Source organism: Seriola dumerili, unplaced genomic scaffold (genome assembly GCF_002260705.1).
Source record: "Seriola dumerili isolate Sdu_G_001 unplaced genomic scaffold, Sdu_1.0 BDQW01000091.1, whole genome shotgun sequence".
Classification (NCBI taxonomy): domain Eukaryota; kingdom Metazoa; phylum Chordata; class Actinopteri; order Carangiformes; family Carangidae; genus Seriola; species Seriola dumerili.
The window spans coordinates 4635977-4655464 of NW_019174346.1; the positions used below are offsets into that span (position 1 = coordinate 4635977).

At 42.7% G+C, this 19488-nt stretch overlaps 1 protein-coding gene across 1 annotated transcript in view; it reads right to left on the bottom strand.

Annotated features, from left to right (window-relative positions):
- Positions 1 to 10454: 10454 nt before the first annotated feature.
- The window catches only part of cxadr (CXADR, Ig-like cell adhesion molecule), a 39049-nt gene continuing 30015 nt past the window's right edge, over positions 10455 to 19488 (bottom strand). Inside the window, exons 4-7 of the mRNA XM_022746056.1 lie at positions 17101 to 17256; positions 16854 to 16976; positions 14617 to 14755; positions 10455 to 13491 (exon numbers count right to left, since the gene is read on the bottom strand). Of these exons, the coding sequence (XP_022601777.1) occupies positions 13209 to 13491; positions 14617 to 14755; positions 16854 to 16976; positions 17101 to 17256 (701 nt within the window). The 3' untranslated portion in view covers positions 10455 to 13208. The remainder of the gene's footprint in view (positions 13492 to 14616; positions 14756 to 16853; positions 16977 to 17100; positions 17257 to 19488) is intronic.

A 19488-nucleotide genomic window follows, 5' to 3' on the forward strand; every position in this document is an offset into this window, starting at 1 on the left:
CACAGTTGGTGGTTTTGGACTTGCACAAGCCATAAACTGATTATATAACATTTTATTTAAAAGAATATTAAAAGATTATCAATTCATAAAAAGAACTACTGGAAAATCCTACAATTTTCATAATTTTTTTTTTTGGAAAAGATTCATAAACTGATGAAGCATCCAGTTTTCACTTCCTCAAAACTACACAGTCAGCCAGAGTCGTTTTCATTGATCGAAACTGCAGCCAGATTTTAGTTGTTGTCAATAATCAGATGAAGTTACCGCCTGAAAGGAACAGAGAAGCTATTAGTCTGCAAAGAGACACACTATCCACTGTGGTGATCGACAGAACCGGGTGTCTGCCGGGGTGAAAACAGGATCCAGTTAATGCAGCTTCTTTATCAAACAACACACACAACTACAACCGAGAGCAGTGATGAGACAAAAGCAGTCAGCAGCAGCTCTGGTGTTTCACAGATCAGTGAGTAATGATGTCTTCACTCCAGACATTACAGAGGTTTCATGGAGTGAAAACCTGATACTGATCCAATTAAAAACACTGAATTAACTTGTTAAACTTAATTATTTTCATTACTGATTAACCTGCCAGTTCTCAATCAATCAATTACTCCCCCCTGGAACCTAATGCAGTTAGACATTACAAAGTTTGGGCTCTGTGGATTCAAGTCACTGGAGCTGCACACTCTGTCATTTCTTTTAGATTGGTTTTATTTTTTATACATTTGGACAGCTCAGACAGGTCGTTATAAAAGGAGCAATTTAGTTTTTGAATTAAGTCTTTTGTATCACTGTGTTACACATTTCATTCCGGATTCCTGTGTAATTCTAATTTTGTGATACATCTTGTGTTGTCTGTCTTGGTTAGGACATTTTAATCTCATGGAGGCTTTGACTGGTTAAATAAATGAATAAATTTAATTGTTTGTCAGAAAAAAAAAAAAAAAAAAAAAACTTATGCCCATCACATTTCCCCAGAGCCCAAGGGAACATTGTCAAACTATTTGTTTTGTCCATCCATCCGTCCAAAACCAAAAAAGCATTGGCAATGATAGACGATTCAGAAAACCAACAAATACTCACTACTAAAAAGCATAACATTTCAATACTGCTTGTTTGATGCAGTTATTCAGGTTTAACTGTCTACGTGTTTGGTGCTAAATAAAAGGTGTTGTTCTAAAACAACATTCAAGTTCACCGTTTTGAATGACAACACCTCTGACAACACTATCACATCCCTCTCATCATGTAATTTTGCTTGTTGTACACATGGTGGCATCAGTGTACACGCCAACAGTGTAAGGCGAGGCAACAGTAGCAACACAGTTTCAAAGCAGGGATGCTGTACAGCAGGTATAATACACAGTGGCCTTGTCATCTCTTCCTACCTGAGAGAGTCGAACCAGTCTGGTAGGTTGACTTCCTCTGGCCTGGATTGACATGAACGGTGTCATCACACATGCTGCTCAACTAGAAGAGCAGCATGGCATGCTAGATGCTCATTGAGTGTCTTGTTGTTCTGCTTGAGCTCAGCTAAGAGGCAAATAAAGCCACGGTCTTCACTCGTCAGCTGTCTGAACTATGGAGCCTGGAATTCATCCTAATACCGAGAGTCATCTGTCTCATAACTGGTGGCACACCTCTCTGCGCCTCGGAGCTCACATAATATCGGCAAACAAGAACATCTGATGCCTCAAAGCTATTGTCAACAAAACCTGTCTCTGGGAGATGACTAGTCTGGATTATGCTAGAGGCAGGGGATCATATCCAATAAGAGGAAGAAAACTACCTGGGATGACCCTATAGATATTCACCATCCCATCCTAATAATATGTACTGTACATGCTTCCATCACCTTAATCTTATGTAGCACAATGCATCAGCTCTGGCTAATACACCATCCTTTTCCCCTAGAAAAAACAGCTATTACAGAGGAATGCTTATAGTCTTTTCTCCCTGCTGACAACAGTTCTAATCACAACCAAACAAACGCGCTTGGGCGCTCCTAAAAATACTTTCCTGTTTTAAATGGGACGGCATCCCATTCTCAGTGGTAACGTTCCCCCGGTGTTTCCACTCTCCTGAGAAAAAGCCTATAAACCTATAAACACAGGTCTAACAGTACCGCTGCCGGTTCTTCTACTGTGTTAAGCCGATGCTCAGGCGTCTCAAACCGAGTTCATTCGTTCATCATTAGTTGAATCGTTTAAAGGAGGTAAAACATCCAAGTGGCGGGTGGGGCTAATGTTACATTTCAGGCAAGGATGAGATCAAAAGAGTAAAAGCCGGCCTCAAATATGAAACGCTGTATTAGTGCACAGTGGATCCAGCCCTCCCGTGAACCCCGGGAAATTAGCATAATGCTTTAGACGCACGTATCCAATAATCTTTCACACTGACTGCTCACAGTGGTCAGAATGAGACGAGCTAATCTGGCTGCTCTGTCAGAGCCACATGTACATTTCTGAGAAGAAGATGAGGCCGTAGATCCCCTGTTTGCTCAAACTGCAATGTAAATATATTCTGACACCAAGTTCAAGCCAACTGTAGTTGTACGCCCTTACAAAAATAGACAATTGTTTTCTTGACTTTAATGGATTCTTTTGATCCTCCCACATCACTGTTCATACTGTACATGTGTTGTTTGATGTCTGAAGTAATTGAGAGGATGACTGAAGCCTTAGGCCCTCAGAATGAAAACTGGAGTATCTGAAGATCACGACACAAGCCATAGTAAGAAGCTGTAAATACATTACAAGACGCCATGTGTCAATATGCTTTCAGCCAGTGGGAGAAAAACACTTGAGCACTGCCTTTCTGTAAGCAGTAGAGAAAATAAGTACGTTCTCACACAGCCGTGACCTTCAAAGACACAAACACAAGGTACAGTGTAACAAAGCAGAGGATAACTGCTGTTTATCACAACAAATTAAGACAGTAGCCTTTCTACGTGTATTCTTTCTTGTAAAACAAGATACTCAAGGTTCGTCTGTCTGATCCTGATATTATCTGACCATGGAAACAGTGCAACTTAATCCTACAAGTCTTTTTATTTTATTTCCACCAGGATGGATTCAGATGACCTTCAGACACCTGATGCAGCAGAGCTTCATTAGCTGTGAGATTTAGCTGCACCAGTGCAGACTGATGTACTTTAATTATTTCAGGAGCTGCTTTTCCTGCACCAGAACATTTCACATGTAATGTAATATGTGAATACATACAGACATAACATCTGGTGTCTAGGGTCTGACCTCAGTACAGTGTTTCATATCTATAAATGTCCCTTAATGTTAAGCTTTCATTAGTACTTTATTATTACATTGTCCTTAGGAGCCACCAAATCTCAGTCCTCATCAGCATACACCACCAAGCCAAACACAGCAGAGACTGGGGACTGACAATAATATCCCCCCAAGAAAACTCACTCAAAACAGAGCACATACCAGCCATTGTGTGGAGTCTATTATGTGTAGGCCCTTGGAATAAGCTAACATGTTAGGTACGGCTAGTTCCGGTATTAGCTTTGGCTACATCTTCATATGAAATGATTTCACAATCAGTGTCATAAAAGTATCGAACAGAGTCGAACAACAGATCAATAAGGAATAATAATTTCACATTCATTTAAGGCACATTTGCTGTAACATCTCACATTGTTAATAATTAATTTGCATATTTATCTGGGGGTACTGGAGTGTCAAATCAATCTATCAGGGATCACAGGCCTAGAGCACACGTATTTCTTACTCATAGATGCAACAATACTGAAAGGGGTGGGTATTTTTTCTTCAGCACTGGGTCTTTTTTTTTCTCCCACTACATGAATATGAATTAAGAGCTCATACAATCACTGGATCTTTTGTTGCAAATGTAATGAGATATCAGTCAGCAGCCATGTGCAGATAGGCAGGTTGATAACCATGGAGGAGCCAGAAGGGAAGAGGTGGAGGACGAGATCTGATCTTAGGACACTTTTTCTCCAAAATTTTTCGAGTTTACTTTTAGACATGTTGTTTGCTAGTTTGCTAACTAATCTTAAAGTAAAAGACGAGTTAATCAAGCATTAGCTACGCAGCAGCTGTGCAGTCGAAAGAACAGCAGCATTGACGACAGTGTGGCACATTTGAATAAGACAGCCTTACTGCATTATATTCTATTATATATTGAATTGTCACCTGGTGGCACAAACTGGTGCATGAAAATTCACCAGACTGCAGGAAATTAAGTGTTTAACGCTCAAAGTTTCCGGGGGGCGGACCAACAGACACCACCCGCCCCACCCACCTACCCCCTGTTCTGTTGGTGAACCAATTAATCATCCCAGTGAGCCAGCATGCACAATACGAGCGTCCTGGGAGTAGTTCGGTCAAATAAATGGGACGCAGGCATTATAAAATGTTATTAATGACACCTGTGCAATTCCTTTGCAAAAGTCATATAATATCCATAAAGCAAAACAGACTATATTAACCTCTAGCATACACCTCAGTTAATAAGCATCACTTGTTAAACAAGCACCTTTCAAAACAACAATTACTTATGAGGAAAGCCACAAATCACAAGTGCACCTATGTTACCATCGGAACCACCAAGAGCACGAGCTCAACCAATACAACAACTTAATTCGTTGTTCATTCAAATAAAATGCAGATAGCATAGCACAAGCTAACATTCAGCAGTGCCGACATTGTCCACAGAGCGAGACACTGAAACTCACACCAGCACACAAACATTAACAGACATTAACACATTGCCTCAAAATGTTAGCACGAACAGCAAAGACTTACCTCGGTTAAGTGAAGCGGTGAGCCCTGAAACTCTGCGGAGAATAACTGATAACTGCCAACTGCCAACTGCTAACCTCGCTCATCGTTCCTGAGTCTCATTAGCAGACACAGGTGTTTGTTATCGGTCCACAGCTGAAAGGAGCACACCTGGCTGGAATAGAGGAGGCCCCGGCGCAATCACAGTGATTTCCTCCTCAATGACATCTTGAAGTGACATAAGCTAACTGTTAGCACGGGGGCCTGCTTATGATATGTTGCATGAGCAAATAAAGCGAGTTTTCAGTAAAGCTAACGGGGATGAGGAGAGTGAGAAGAGTATGAACATTTGAAGTTACATTCTCGAGGTTTTCGAGGTTTCTTTTCAAGGTTCGTTATCACTGGCGACACCTGTGGTGAAACATGGTCATTACAGTTTTGTTTTTGAACCACATGTGACTAACTTCGTGTTAGTGACTCTGTTCCTTGTGATTTTGCGCGTCAGTCATACCAGACACCGGTTCATACAACTGTAAAATGCAAGGATTAATAATTACACCAGTGGGTCATAGGCTCGATCACCTGTTGCCTCATTTGGCCATAGACAGTGTCATAAAATTATTTTATTTATTTATTATTTATTTCAGTGATAATCTTTGAGACTGCCACTTTAAAAACATGGCTTGTTACTAAAGGTGTTGTACCAGTAACAATAGCATGCCGTGATCATAAATTATAGAGTCGTACTGGAGTCAAAGACTTGAACCAGGAGATTGTCTTCAGTCCTGGTGTCAGTTTCACAGAGACAGACTTTGACTGTGGCTTAGATCAAATAGTCAGACTTCAGATAAACATTTAAATTCATCCCTTGCACAAAGCAGTTTAGCTCCTGACTATCTTAAACCGGATTGTGGTACAATGAATTCTGGGTAAATTAAGAGTTTTTTTCAAAATAAAAAAAAAGAACAATAAAAAATCTGTATAATCTGATTAGAAAAAAAAGTTGCTGCAGTCTCTAAAAACTCCTTCACTTTTCTTTGCTCTCTCTCATAACAACGTTAGCAAACCACAAATTCTGAGCCATGTTTTCCTGTTTTTTTTTTTGCTGTGTGCTACTTGTCAGCGCAGGTGTCACTGATTGTTACCATGGTAACATTGGTTTTAGGCCTGAGTTAGCCTGTCTTAAAATTAGTCAGTCTTAGTTTTGTGAAGCAGTCTGACCTGCATTAGACTAATCTATGAGAAAAATTAAGACCGGACCAAAACTACAGACCGGTCTGAAATATCTTTGTGAAACTGGCCCCCGATTCCCAGGGCACGTGACTCTTCTTTGGTGACTGGGACTTGGACTTGGACTCGAACACTAGGGACTCATGACACAACTCAGACTTGAGGTTTTGGTGACTGGACTACAACACAGGTGGAAGCACATTAGAGATGTATGCTCTTCATGCTAACCTGCTTGTTAAGAATTAAGTTGTTGAGATGAGAAAGTAGGCTGCACTACAAATTCCTGTGAAAGCAAATAGATAATAGATATTTTTTAATGCTGTTAGACAGTCGAAGTCCACATTAATAAGCCGTCTGACTTCTGTCTGATTCACTAGTCTCCTGCTCCAGCAATGGAATCACTGAGAAGACAAACTGCTGTAAACTGAGGCATGGAGAATTTTTAGGAAGATCACTAACCACATAAATCTGCAGCTGGTGGCTCTCATACCCAGGTTCATCATTAATGTGCAATATTTAGACAAAATAACAGGAACATTTTAAATTTAACAGTAGCCTGAAGTGTGAAGCTTATAATATTTAATATTTCAGATATCATCAGGGTCATTTTTTTGGTATGTGGTTTAATTTAATTACATTATATTGTGCGGTATTCCTGTTATTTTGTTATTCCTTGTATCTATATAAACCTTACAAGTAAACCCCTTAAACACCATTTCAGAAACCTCCTAGAAAGGAAATGACAATCTATATTATGAATGAGATGACAAAGTGGCATAACTAAATCTCTTCTATGAATACTATCACACTGATAGGCTCTTCAGTGAGACTTTTCCTTTCCAAAGACATTACCCATACAAATGCAGACTGATGACTTCTATGGGAATTACACAGCAATTTACAACGCTGCCCCATCCACGCCCCATCCTGAGCCTCAGTCTCATTTAGCACCTGTGATGGCTGCAGTGCCGCATGGAGGGGAGGTTTCAGCCTGTGAAGGTGGCCTGAAGTACGTGTCCAGCATGGGGAAGAGACATTGTCTAATTGCTTGGCTGGAAATAGCCTGTGGTGGGGAGGGTTTGCTCAGCTGGTGCACAGGGAAAAGGGATTGCCCCATCCTGTTAAATCACCACCCTGACCTTTGCCCTCACTGTGGCCACTCTGGCTGATGCTACTGCACACGGATACACACGCCCAGCACTAATACGCATGAGCATACACATGGACAGACACAGAGAGACACACATACAATATATCACTGACATGGCTGTGGTAATAACAGAGATGACCCCAATCATCAGAGGCAGGAAAAAGGGAAACTGAGCCCTATTCCCTTGCCAAGGCTACATTTTATCGCTCGCCCCCATTGTGCCCTCCTGATGACATGGCATTGGAGGTTGATCACTTATAATAGAGTCCAGCCGAGGTGCAGATTAAAAGTACAAATCACGTTGTGAACAACTTGAGCAGAGCTGCAATGTGTAACCTCCATCTAGGTGCGAGGGCTTTAAACCACAGTGCTCTCCTGGTTCCAATCACACAGCTTCACTCAGGGAAGATAAGAGATAACAGAGCACAGTGTTGGGACAAAACATCAAAGGAACTGTGTGAGTGTGATGCTTCAGAGAGGATATTAACCCAGGCGTTCCTGCCTCTCAGCACATGTGGCTGGATGTGAACTTTCTTATATTCTCTCCCTTCAATTCTCCCCCAGCAGCAGATGGAAGCAGGTCGAGGAGCAACTGCGATGACGTTAATTTCCCCACACGCGGGGTGTCCCCTGTGAGAAGGAGTTAAGTGCTGCTCTCTTTTTCGCTCACGCCACACGAAATGTTCCCACCGGTGAATAAAATGTCACGTCTGCTGATGAGCGTCACCTCACTGATCCATGAAGCTCAGCAGACAAAGTTCCCCCAGAGAGAGGGGGATCTTGAAATAACATGATGTTGTTGGACTGAGTATAATCTCAGCATGCATCTACTGCTGCTTCCCACTTTTCCCTGGAGCACAGAGGGGAAGGTCATTCATCAAAAGTCACATATTAGTCATCAAAATGTGAACGGCATGGGGTCGAAATAGTGACCCCAGATCATACTGAGATGCAGCGGGTGTAGAGGTCAGCCGTTAACAGATGACTCCACATCAACCAAATGGGAAGAGGGAAGAGGTGGGGGCGGTTGTTGGATGTACCGGCGCTCTCCTCCTCCCAGACTGGGAGATGAGGAAGACTGACAAATGAGTGCACAGCAGCTGGATAGGTCTCATGAGAAATCTGGGCTGGCTGCAGGCGAAGCAGACAGAGTGGGATGATTGGCTCAGGTTTGGCTCAACTCCCTCTCCACAGAATATCCGCCGTCTCCAGCCACAACATGCAGGTTGTTCAAGGCGACATACGGTTGAGTGCCGTGAGTGTTTGCATGGTGACACACTGATGTTATGGCTTCTTTTCCAATTCCTTCTCATTTGACATGGCACAATGACTATGTATTTAAAGTTCAGACTGTCAGGTTTAATTTAAGGGTAGTCTCAGATGGACTGGTTGCGCTGAAGAGCTACAGTCATTTATTTACTTACTCTCAACATCCCACATTTGATATTAATACTATGATCGTTAAAGTATGAATGTAGGACGCTGAATTGAAAACATGAATCAAAAATGCTGTACGATTGTAACACTCGACTGTAGGACCTCAGGCTTCTTTTTTAGATTTCTGGGAGTTAATCAGCAAAGCAGAATCCTGATAGTACACTTAAACCTACTCTGTATCCATCTGAATACTCCTGAGACCAAAAACAAGAGGGAAAACGTCCAAAAATGGCTGCAGCTCCTCAGTCATTCATCCAATGTGGCTGTAAAAAGCTTATATTCACACCGTAATCTGTGTCATTTTACATCCAAAGTGCTAAGAGCACTGAGCCAAAATGTTAATGTAGTGATGTTCCAATGGAGCTGATGGGGCTCCTCTTCATGCATATGCATATTCCACTATCCTACCCAGAATCCCCTCTGCAACCCTCTCCCAACCTGACTCAGGTTTCTAAAAACGGTAGAAAGCTTAACGTCTGTGACAGCAGACGTCACACTGGAGGAGAGCGACTTTGATGAGACCCGTGCTTTTAGAGGCCTCTTTTGTTAGGAGGGAGCGAATCGCGCTTTACAAGATAAATCATTCCGCTAGCAGCCAGCTTATACCGAGTACAACGAGATAGGGTTGCCAAGGAAACCCTCCTGGAGAACCAATGATTTTTTTTTTTTTGCCGTACCAGCCTCCTTGATCTGTGCAAACAATTAATACCTTACCCAGGCAGAAGGGAGGGAGCGGGGGAAGTGGGAGGCAGGCACAAATCCCCAGGTGCTTAGCACAACACCACTCTCTCCCTTCAGCTATGTGAATGAGGACATGAGGTATAAAAAAATGTCACAAATGGATATTGCACTGGAGGACACTGAAGGATGATGTATGACTCATTGTACATTAATTCAATGAGAGAACAGCGTTTAGTCCATAAATCTAATCTGCACACGTGCTGTAGCACACATCACTAATGTCCTTTTAATGAATGTTTTGAAAGCAGTGCCATAAAAGTGCCATTATATCCCACCACGTCCATTTGTGGGGAGGCATTGTACTGGTGGCACCGCAGCTGAACAAACCAAGAGAACTCCTGATGTGCAGAGCTGCTGGGGAGCCATTAGGATCCATGAGTGACTTCGACTAGCCACAGATCAATGCTCCAGGGTCCTATCTATTACTGACATCCAATTATAGCAATGGACGTCCGCTTAGCACTGCTACTAAGTGCTTTAGTCTTTTTATTGACTACCTGTCAACAGTCTGCACACAGAGGAGCCATTGGCTAATAATCAGCTATCGATCTATCCACATGTCAAGATCACCAGCATGTTGTTAAGTGTGTAGAGTGCCAGGAAGGCGACAGTGGTCACAGTAGAAAGACATAACACTAACATGGGTATGACGTGTCCCCGAGCCACGAACAAGGCATTTCACATCGTTCAGCAGACGTAATTAGAAAGCTCGTTTTGTACGTTTTTGATTACTGCTTGCTTGCAATAAAAGTCATTACCCAACACATTAACTAAATGAGGAAATTGGCCGTAATCAAAAATATGTTGAAACTAGAATTATGGCCTACAGGATGAGGCGGTGGCTCAACCGTCCTGGAAGGCGAGTCAGGTCACAAACCTGTGCGTGCTATCCTAGAGCTGAGCGGTGAGCACTGGAGATGGCAGGAGGTGATGGTGCCTGCCTGCTTCATTGATTAATTACAGTCATTAAGTGGTTAGAAAGTCACCTCACCTGGTGTAAGGGGTGGAATTCACCAGCTGATTAAAATTAATCGCAGTCAAAAAGCTGCAGGAGGCCGAGGCCCTGGGGAGCACGCCGCTACTGCTTCTATAAACAAACATGACTTTCTTTCTTTTCTTTTTTTTTTAATTTCATGGACTTTTATTATTCAAAAATACAGCACAAAAAATACACACAAGAAAAAAAATGGTTTTCACACAGTGTGTAAACCCCAAAGGAGATCTTCATACAATATTAGTACGCAAATTTAAAAGCTACAGTTAATATTGTTAGTAGTAGTTGTCATTAATGTTCTGAGCACATATAGGGACAGTAACAGGATTACCTCCCTACGAGCTCATACAGCTTGTCAGCAGGTGGAAGTCTAACTAGAATTCTACAGGGGCCCCTCCTGACAGCAAATTCTCCTTGTACAATACACTTGCTCCCACACACACACACACACACACACAGTTGACACGGATGTAATTCTTTGTCTAGGCAGGCCCAGGTCTGGTGAAAGAATATAGGTGCCAATTTGTTTCTACAACTGTCATGTCTCCTTTGATGCTAGGATTCACGCACGCACGCACGCACGCACGCACGCACGCACGCACGCACAGTGTCAGAAATGTCCAATCATACCAGGGAGCATTTACATTGTACTGACAAGCCCCTCCTCTTATGTTTTCGATATAGATTTGCCAAGCACAGCACGCCAGAGCATCACAGATACGTACAAACATCATCTTTATATCATTCGACTGTGTTGTGAGTAGATAGGGTTACTTCGACAGAATATTTATACATACAGCCAGAGCCATTTATGTTATTTCTTTCTTTTTAAAAAACAAAAGCACATCGACTTTGCCAAAGTTTAAATAAAGTTTAAAAACCAACATGAAGTCATGTTTGGAATACAAAATAAAAGCTTTACGACACCGATAAAGGTTTTGTTAAGCGGTGGGTGAATCTATGAATTGAGCAGGTGTGGGGAATCCTAGACTTGACCTGATTGAGGCGACAGGAGACAATAGGCTCACTGATTATTATGCTGCTGTAGTGGCTGTGGATGATGCTTTAGGATGATGCTACTGCACATAGCACAGTGCACATTAGCAGAGGTGCTATGGCACAACTCAACTGGGGCAACAAGGCACAATAGAAGTCATTAGAATCCAGCTGTGAGGGCTGTGCAGAGGTGAACTGAGGGGTGGTGTGTAAGGCTAAAATAAGGAATAGAATAAGGCGTTGGAGCAAAAAGAAACAGTCTGCCCACTCCCAAGTAGTCATACTTTTTTTTGTTTTTTTTTGTTTTTTTTGTTTTTTTATAAAGTAACAGACAAGATGACGTGTTGGGCCTCCAAACATTTTTCCAAACAAGTGAAGAATTTGTCTAAGAGTCGAATAACCCCATACTGCAAGGACTGGCCTCGACTGCCTGAATGAACCTTTACATTATCCAGCAACGACTAACTGCAACATGAAGCTGAACCAAAGTGTTTGTAATGTTGACACTGAGAAACAATACTCAGCATTGTAAGGCTTATCACATTTGTTCCTCTTTGTGGGCACTTTCTTCACGCACACGCAGGCTTTACATCCTTCATTAAAAAGTCCAATTAACACTACAGACGCCATGAAAGGTTTCATATTGACCACAGAGAGAAGGTTAATCAAGATATTGGCTCCTTGTAATGCGACTGCAAATAAGGAGTATAAGATATGCAGCACCACTGAGGGGGGTGACTGCTACTACATATGAAAATTAAGATGTGGGGCTCTTGTCCTGCTAATGAGGTGTGTGTGTGCTTGGGGAGATCTAAATGTTTCGGGGGTCACTGAGGTTAGGGGTCTGTTGACAGTCAAACACAATCAAAGCTGATTGCTCAGTGAACCTTGTTGTCCAGCTGCCCTCATTATTTGCCTGTACACTACCTCCTCTACGATCTCTGGAGGAGGGGCGGGGGGTGGACACTGGTCTTTTATTGTTTTTTAAGCTTGGTCAAGAAGCAATAATCCCCCCAATCACAAGATGTGATGGCTTGAACCTCCCCCTCCCCTCCAGCCAATCCTGTCCATTTCAGCCCCCCCACATAAACCCTGACTGGACAATTCAAATAGCAAGCGGTTCAACAGAAAACGGCTGACCTAAATAGACTGTTTTCAACTCAGTCGAAAGATTAATTCAAGTCTGTGAATCTTCCTCTAATTAGTCTTTCAATTTTTCCAAAGGTCAGTCCATCTCATTTTACAATAAATGAATGGAATTAAAAACATGTCAGAAACTAGTAAAGACCGGATCACCTGACAAATGATCTTACTGTTATGGAGGCTTTTAAAGACAATAAATGAACTATATATTTCCCCAAGTCCCATCCACATACATAAACTTATATTCACGCACACATACTGCTGCAATTTTACACATACATGCATGCATACAGCTGTACAGCGGGCCAATTAGGGGCCTGGATCTGATTTGAACATACAGTATCTCTACAGCAAGGGCCATCTATATCAAAAAAAGACATGCATTCATTTATGTACAATATAATTTGTATATTGACCATTCTGCTTTATATCCACACTAATTTATTTTTTCTGTGAGAAAGTCCAGGAAGTAAAATTCATAAAAGTTTTTTTTGTATTTGTATTTGATAAAAAGTTTATGTGCTCTGTTGTGATTCCAGTACAACTCAACTTCTCTTCTCAGCACCACAGCAGAGCCAGGTCTGAGGAGCCAGGTCAAGAGGAGTATACTCCCATTTGTAAATAATTAAGAGCTAAAAGTCAGGTGAGTCAGCCCATCCCAGCTCTTGCTCCATCTTCATTGGCTTGTGTCCTTCTCCCTTCCTCCATTCTCTCCCCTTGTTACACGGTCCCTTCTCAGGAAGAGGACATGCTAGACGATCGAGCCGTCCCTGTTCTGGGCAGGGATCATTACGGGGATGGCCCCCATGCGGCTGAGGTTAGGGCCGGCCATCTTGGCACCAGAGGGTGGGGGCAGAGGGTTGTGGCTGGGTGGCCTCTCGTACTCCTCCGATGAAGGAATCTTGTCGTACTGGGGCTTCAGGGCGTACTCGTGCAAGTTGGAGGGCGACATGGAGCCCAGGGAGGAGCGCTGGCTGCCCACGGTGAAGCTGCGCGCTGTCGACACACGGCTCTTAGGAGGGGGAACGTCCTCTCTGGGAGGAGACGGAGACAGCAGCACATTTAGACAATAAGACAAGACTGTAAACTCATTTTCATGAGCTTACCTGAGTGTCAAGTCAAAGAAACGGAATATGGAAAATGATTTTCTGAGGTGCTATAAACCATAATGAAGTCTAGGTGTGGAATGTCTGGCACTTGCTTCCCACAGTGAGGAAAACAATGAATACTCAAGAAGTCTGCATGAGTCATTTCAAGAGCAAAACATGACTTCACTCAATAAAGAGGGACAACTAATTGGAGTTGCCCGTTTGATTGGTTGTGGCAGTGTCTGCACTGCTCAGCTGCACTGACTTTGTAATAGCCTGTAGATATTGAGCCGAGCAACCAAATGCAGCTATGCCCTCTACTCCCTCTGCCACCACATTAACAACTAATAAGCAGCAATAATCCAGTTAAATGCTCAATCAAACTGAGCCTGAGGGGCCAGAGCTTGTTTAGTCCATAGCTTCATGCTGTGGTGTTTCAGCGAATGTGTGTGTGTCTGTGTACACGAGACAGGACCAGTGGTCTAATCCTCTTTGTCCTACAGCATGAGCAGTGTCACATTGTGGTCTTAGACAGATTCAGTCCGCAGCAGAGTGATAGTAAGCCCAGTGGTTGTAAAGAGCCTGTGGGCCGGATGCAGAGTTGGATGGCGAGAGGGAGGGGGTTTGGGGGGGGGGGGACAGCCAGCAGCAGACATGAACAGGATCCACAGAGCAAACAAAGCTTTCAAACTGATTACCACAGCTGTTTATTTGAGGAGGGGGGAAAAAAAAAAAAAAAAAAAAAAAAACGCTGATGGAGAAAAAACAACGTTTTCATGGTTGTTGGGGCTGTTGGAGATGTGTGTGCATGTGTGTGTATGTATGTGTGTGTGTGTGTGTGTGTGTGTGTGTGTGTATCCAAGATGACCACTGGTCAAATTACAGCTCAGATTAATAATCACATGTATCCTCTTGCATTCTCTATGCTTACCTTTAATCCAGGATTATAAACCTGAGACACATTTCTCATTATGAAGCCAAGACTTCACAGTATCAGAAAATATTCCTCCATCAAAAGGGAGCTTTGGGTATCTTGTCAGCCAAATGTCATTGATGTTTTAGAGAGTTTACCTTATCTCATTGCAGATTTCCTTCTCGTACTTCTTCCTGTGACGAGCACGGCAACAGCAGAACAGGATGATGGCAATAATGATGAGGATCAGCAGTACAGTAATGATGGCTGCTGCAATGATGCCTGGAGTGTTGGGGGCTGGACAACACAAGGAAGAGAAGGGATAGAAGGGTGAGTGAACGTAGCAATGATTTATAACACTAATAGTCCTTAAAATATATTGCTGGATTATTTTCTAAAGAACAGTGGGGTTCTTGGTGGTGCATCTTTTTTAAGAGTTAAAACTTTTCTTAAGTGCAACAATCACCAATATGACCATTGTCCAGCTACTAGAGCTACAGCTAAGGGACGAGGCTGACCGCAGGTGGCAACAAAGAGTCAGGGCAAGAATGAATACCTCTGGCTCTTTGGCTCTAGGGCTGAACGATATACAAAAAAAATGTTGCCATCATTTTGGCAGATATTGTGATTGCGAAACGAGTCATGATTTCAGTTGGAATGGTTTTGCATTTCATTTTCATGGAAAATTTTTTTAAAAGGATGATGATGTGATTTTTGTTGAGACTCGTACCAAACAAGCATGTTCCTTTAGGTCTGGAGAATATGATCTGTAGCACCACAACGCTTCCTTTATGGTCTGTTGTGACACATTTTACCATTAACAAAATAATTGCAGTGATTTGGATTTTGCACTTGGCCATATTGCAATTTTGATAATATTTAGATTCATTTTGCAGCCCTATGTCACACCAACAAAAATATTGGTCCTGAGCCAGAAAAAAAAAAAACAAGACTCAGTAACAAGACCAAACAATGACAGCTGTAGGAAAAGTAAAGTAAAACAACAGCAGCATCATGCTCCAGCTCTCAGCTACAGCTGCTCCATGCTGCTGCAGTTGAAGATGACAGCGCTGTCACAGCGTGTGGTACCAGAGCTTCTACTTCCCAAGACGCTGAACAGCAGACATGCTGCCTAAATCCTCAAACCATGTCCATGACACTATTCAAATTTCTAAGTGTGATGGAATCTTTAGTGGGATTTCTACGTCAGTGGTGGAAGCACAGAGAAGACGACTGTGTGATGATGCTGCCACTTGTCCATTAATTTTCTATGTTTAGAAATGATAAACTGGCAGATTTTTACTGCAATCACCTCCATCTTCTATTTGTTGGTGAGGAAATACTGAAAACAACTGGGCCTTGACAGTTTGTGCGCCAGCAATGATAAATGTACTACCAGTGCAGCTACAGGAATAATATACTTTGTACTGAAAAGTTCATTTTTCACAAATGTATCATAACACTTTGGATCCCATGTGCACACCTTTTAGTCCAAGAAAGAAACAAAGCAGTTTCTGAAACTACAAAGTAAAAGATTTGTACTAATTATGTCTATACAGTTGCTATGGTAACACAGTGGCGGTCATTGGTCTGTACTGAAATATTTCAACTAGAGATGATTAACAGATTAATAGACAATTAATCAGCAACCTTTCTGATGATAAAATATTTTTCTAGTTATTTTTCAAGAAAAAATTCTGAACATTTGATGGTTCAAGCATCTTCAATATGAGTATTTGCTTTTGGTTGGATAATGAGACATTTGATAACACCACAGTGAGCTCTAGGAAATTTTGATCACCAATTGACACCGTTTTCTGATGTTTTACAGACCAATCAATGAATCGATTGAGAATATAACTGCTAGATTAATTGATTATAGAAATAATCATTAGCTGCAGCCCTTATGTCAACAACTATTTGATGGATTGCCATGTAATTTGGTAACACATTCATATCCCCTCAAGATTTGAGGGGATAAGATAAAAAAGAGTTTGTTGATCCTCCAGTGACATATCAGGTCAAGAATTTAATTAGTTAATTTTGTTAACGCAGTAAATATTATATCCACTAAACACAGCTGTGTCTAAGTATAACTTCACAGAGCTGCTATCATGACTGTAGACTCTTAGGTTTGTTCTCAGTATTACCACATGAGTAACAGTATGTATATTCTAGTCACATGGGGTAAATAACTGTAAAGTAGGGGTACAAACCCTTGAAACAAAGGTTACCATATTGTATCTGTAAAGGCTCCAGTGACAAGCTTTTATATTCCAAAAGTACATTAGCCAGCTGACCATTTGACTGTACTTTTAAAGAGGTGGTCAGAGAGCAGAGCAACAAGTCTAAATATGAAACAGGGTCATCAACATGAAGTTAGCTAGGTACTCACGAGGTGTTACGTTGAGATATAGTACACACTCCTCAGTGCCAACACGATTACTGGCAGTGCAGCGGTAGGTGCCAGATGCGCTGGCAGATGCATTCCTCACGTTAATGGTGCCTCCCACAGGATCTGTAGTGAGGGCGAAGAACACATCATTGAAGAGATGACAGTGTTTAACAGAAAGCAGACCTGTGTGAAGGACTTGGTAACTGCTTTGTATTTGTTTGGGAGTGATTGTGAAAGGGTCCATTACCCAGCACAGCAGAGGCGGGCAGCAGCTTGCTGTCACTGGTCTTCTCCCAGCTGTATTGCAGGGGGTTGGTGCCCTCCCTGGATATGCACTTCAGAACAACGTCTTTGCCTTCCTGTGTGGGGCCTTCGGTGTAGCAGCTGGGCTTGGACGGCTTCACTGTGAAGTAGAAGGGAGTGATTGAGAGAGGTGAAAAAGAGCAGGCACATCCAGGTGGTCACATTAACTCGGAACAACACGGTCCTCCTGCGGACAAACCTGCTTATTTTTCACTCTTGAATGTTGTGTGCATGCTGTGTGTCTGTGTATTGTGTATTCTGAAAGTTGATTTCCTCCCCTGCTCAAAGCACCAGTCATCAGCGTAATGAGAGCAGCAATCAGAGTAATTGATACAGCTGCTGTCATTACAGGAGCTGTCACTCAGGATATTTGCAATGAAGTATGGAGCACTGCACAATTGGACACACCAACACACATGTGCGAAGGGTGGAGGCAAAGCTTTCTTTAAGCAGAATGTGTGCAAACACTCCTCGGCCAGCCAACGTCTTGGCAGCAGATGAGATGGGGGACCCAAAAACAAACAGAGCGCCAAATTAAAAGCAGACCGACTCCAGCGAAACCCAGACACACAGGCAGCCAGGTGAGGAGGTAAAGGGGGAGGGCGGGAGAGAAAACGAGAAAGTGAACTATGATGGGTAATTTTAGGAAAGAAAAATCTGAGGCTGTTCTGTAAGTCTGTGCTCTGTGCTGACTGACAGAAAGCTGACAACATGGTGTGGTAATGGGTTCTGTAACAACAAAACCCTGGAGTGGGACTCTCCAGATCTGAACCAGGTGTCAGGCAGGAGGGGGGAGCTTAACAGGCATAACCGTAAGGATTAACAGTAGACTGACAGTACTGAGTGCTCCTACTAATCTAATAAACACACATAGGGTCAGGATGGAGGGGGCAATACAGAGAGAGCAAAAATTAAGCGAGCGGTGATGGACAGATGGTAGTGTGAAGGGAGCCAAGGCTGTACAGCTCCTAACTCACTGGCCTGCTCTTTGGTGCTGCTGCGTTGCACCTACATACACACTCATGGGCCACACAGTAAATGTCAGAGAGAGATGACATTTTGAATGCGTCTTTTAAAGGTGAAAGTCAACTCGACATGTCTAAGGGCTCGAACACACACAGCTCCTCATATTAGGACGGCTGTCCGACGAGCAGATTTATTTGTTTGAAAGATGAGGTCAAAGAGGAAGGTAATGGAGGCTGCAGGAGCACAGAGAGATAACGGGCAGAGCGATGCAGCCAACCTGGCTCTGTTAAATGAACAATGAATAGAGATTTATGAGGCGCACAAGGCTATCCTGCAGACTAGATAAGCAGAAAGGGATAGCTAGACTGTGGTATTCATTACAGTCAGAAGGCGCACAACTTCAGAGAGTGACGACTGAATGTTGAATGGTAAACTGAAATATAAGCGACTAGTGGTCACTAAAGCCAAGTAGACAGATCCTGGATGTGACAAGGATTGTCTGGAGGCAGGCACAGCTGAGAGACTAGCTGTTGGGAGTACAGGTGGGGTCTGGTCAGAAACAGTTGTGAGCTGCTGACATACAGAGCTGTACTGCAGGTAGGTACTCTCCTTCTGTTATCTTCAATGTCCCGCTGCAACCAGAGGAGAATACACCACGAGGGATGCTATCTGCTGTACTACACTACCCAGACACCATGTACACTGCAGATGTCAGCATGTATGTGTGTATACCTGCATATGGCAGTGTTTGTGACAAGCAACGGCAACACCCAGTGTATAAATTGAGGTATGTTTATGTTGGCGCACACATTGCATGTGTGCCTCCCCTGTTCTGAGGACCATCCACCTTTTGACAAGATCAACCTGAAGGTAAAAATGCAGAGCAGGCAAGATGTCCTCGCCTCTCCTTGTCAGTGTTTCTCTGCTCAGAACACCCCAGACCCCTGGGGTCAATAGCTAGCAGCCTGTCAGCTTCTGTAGCCTCCAGCTTCTTCTCCCTCTCTCACACATGCACAACTCTATAGCTTATGACATGTGCATTTTAAACACAATCAAAGTTAGACTTACGTTTTTGTCACAAACCAACAATCAAAAGACGGAGTTAGGACCTCGACCATCTTGACAGTCGATACTACAATATAGTGACAGTGACCCTGGAATAATCATAAATTAAATGTTTTCAGAAATAATTTACAAGGAAAGACATGTGGGTTTTTGATATTTTACCACAGGCACCTGAGCAGCATGAAATGGATAATAAATATAAGTGTTAATTAAATGTGCAGCATATTAGACTGGTATTGATTCAACATACAACCTCACTCCTATGCTGTTTACTCTTCTATGCAGGATTGGTTAACTTGGC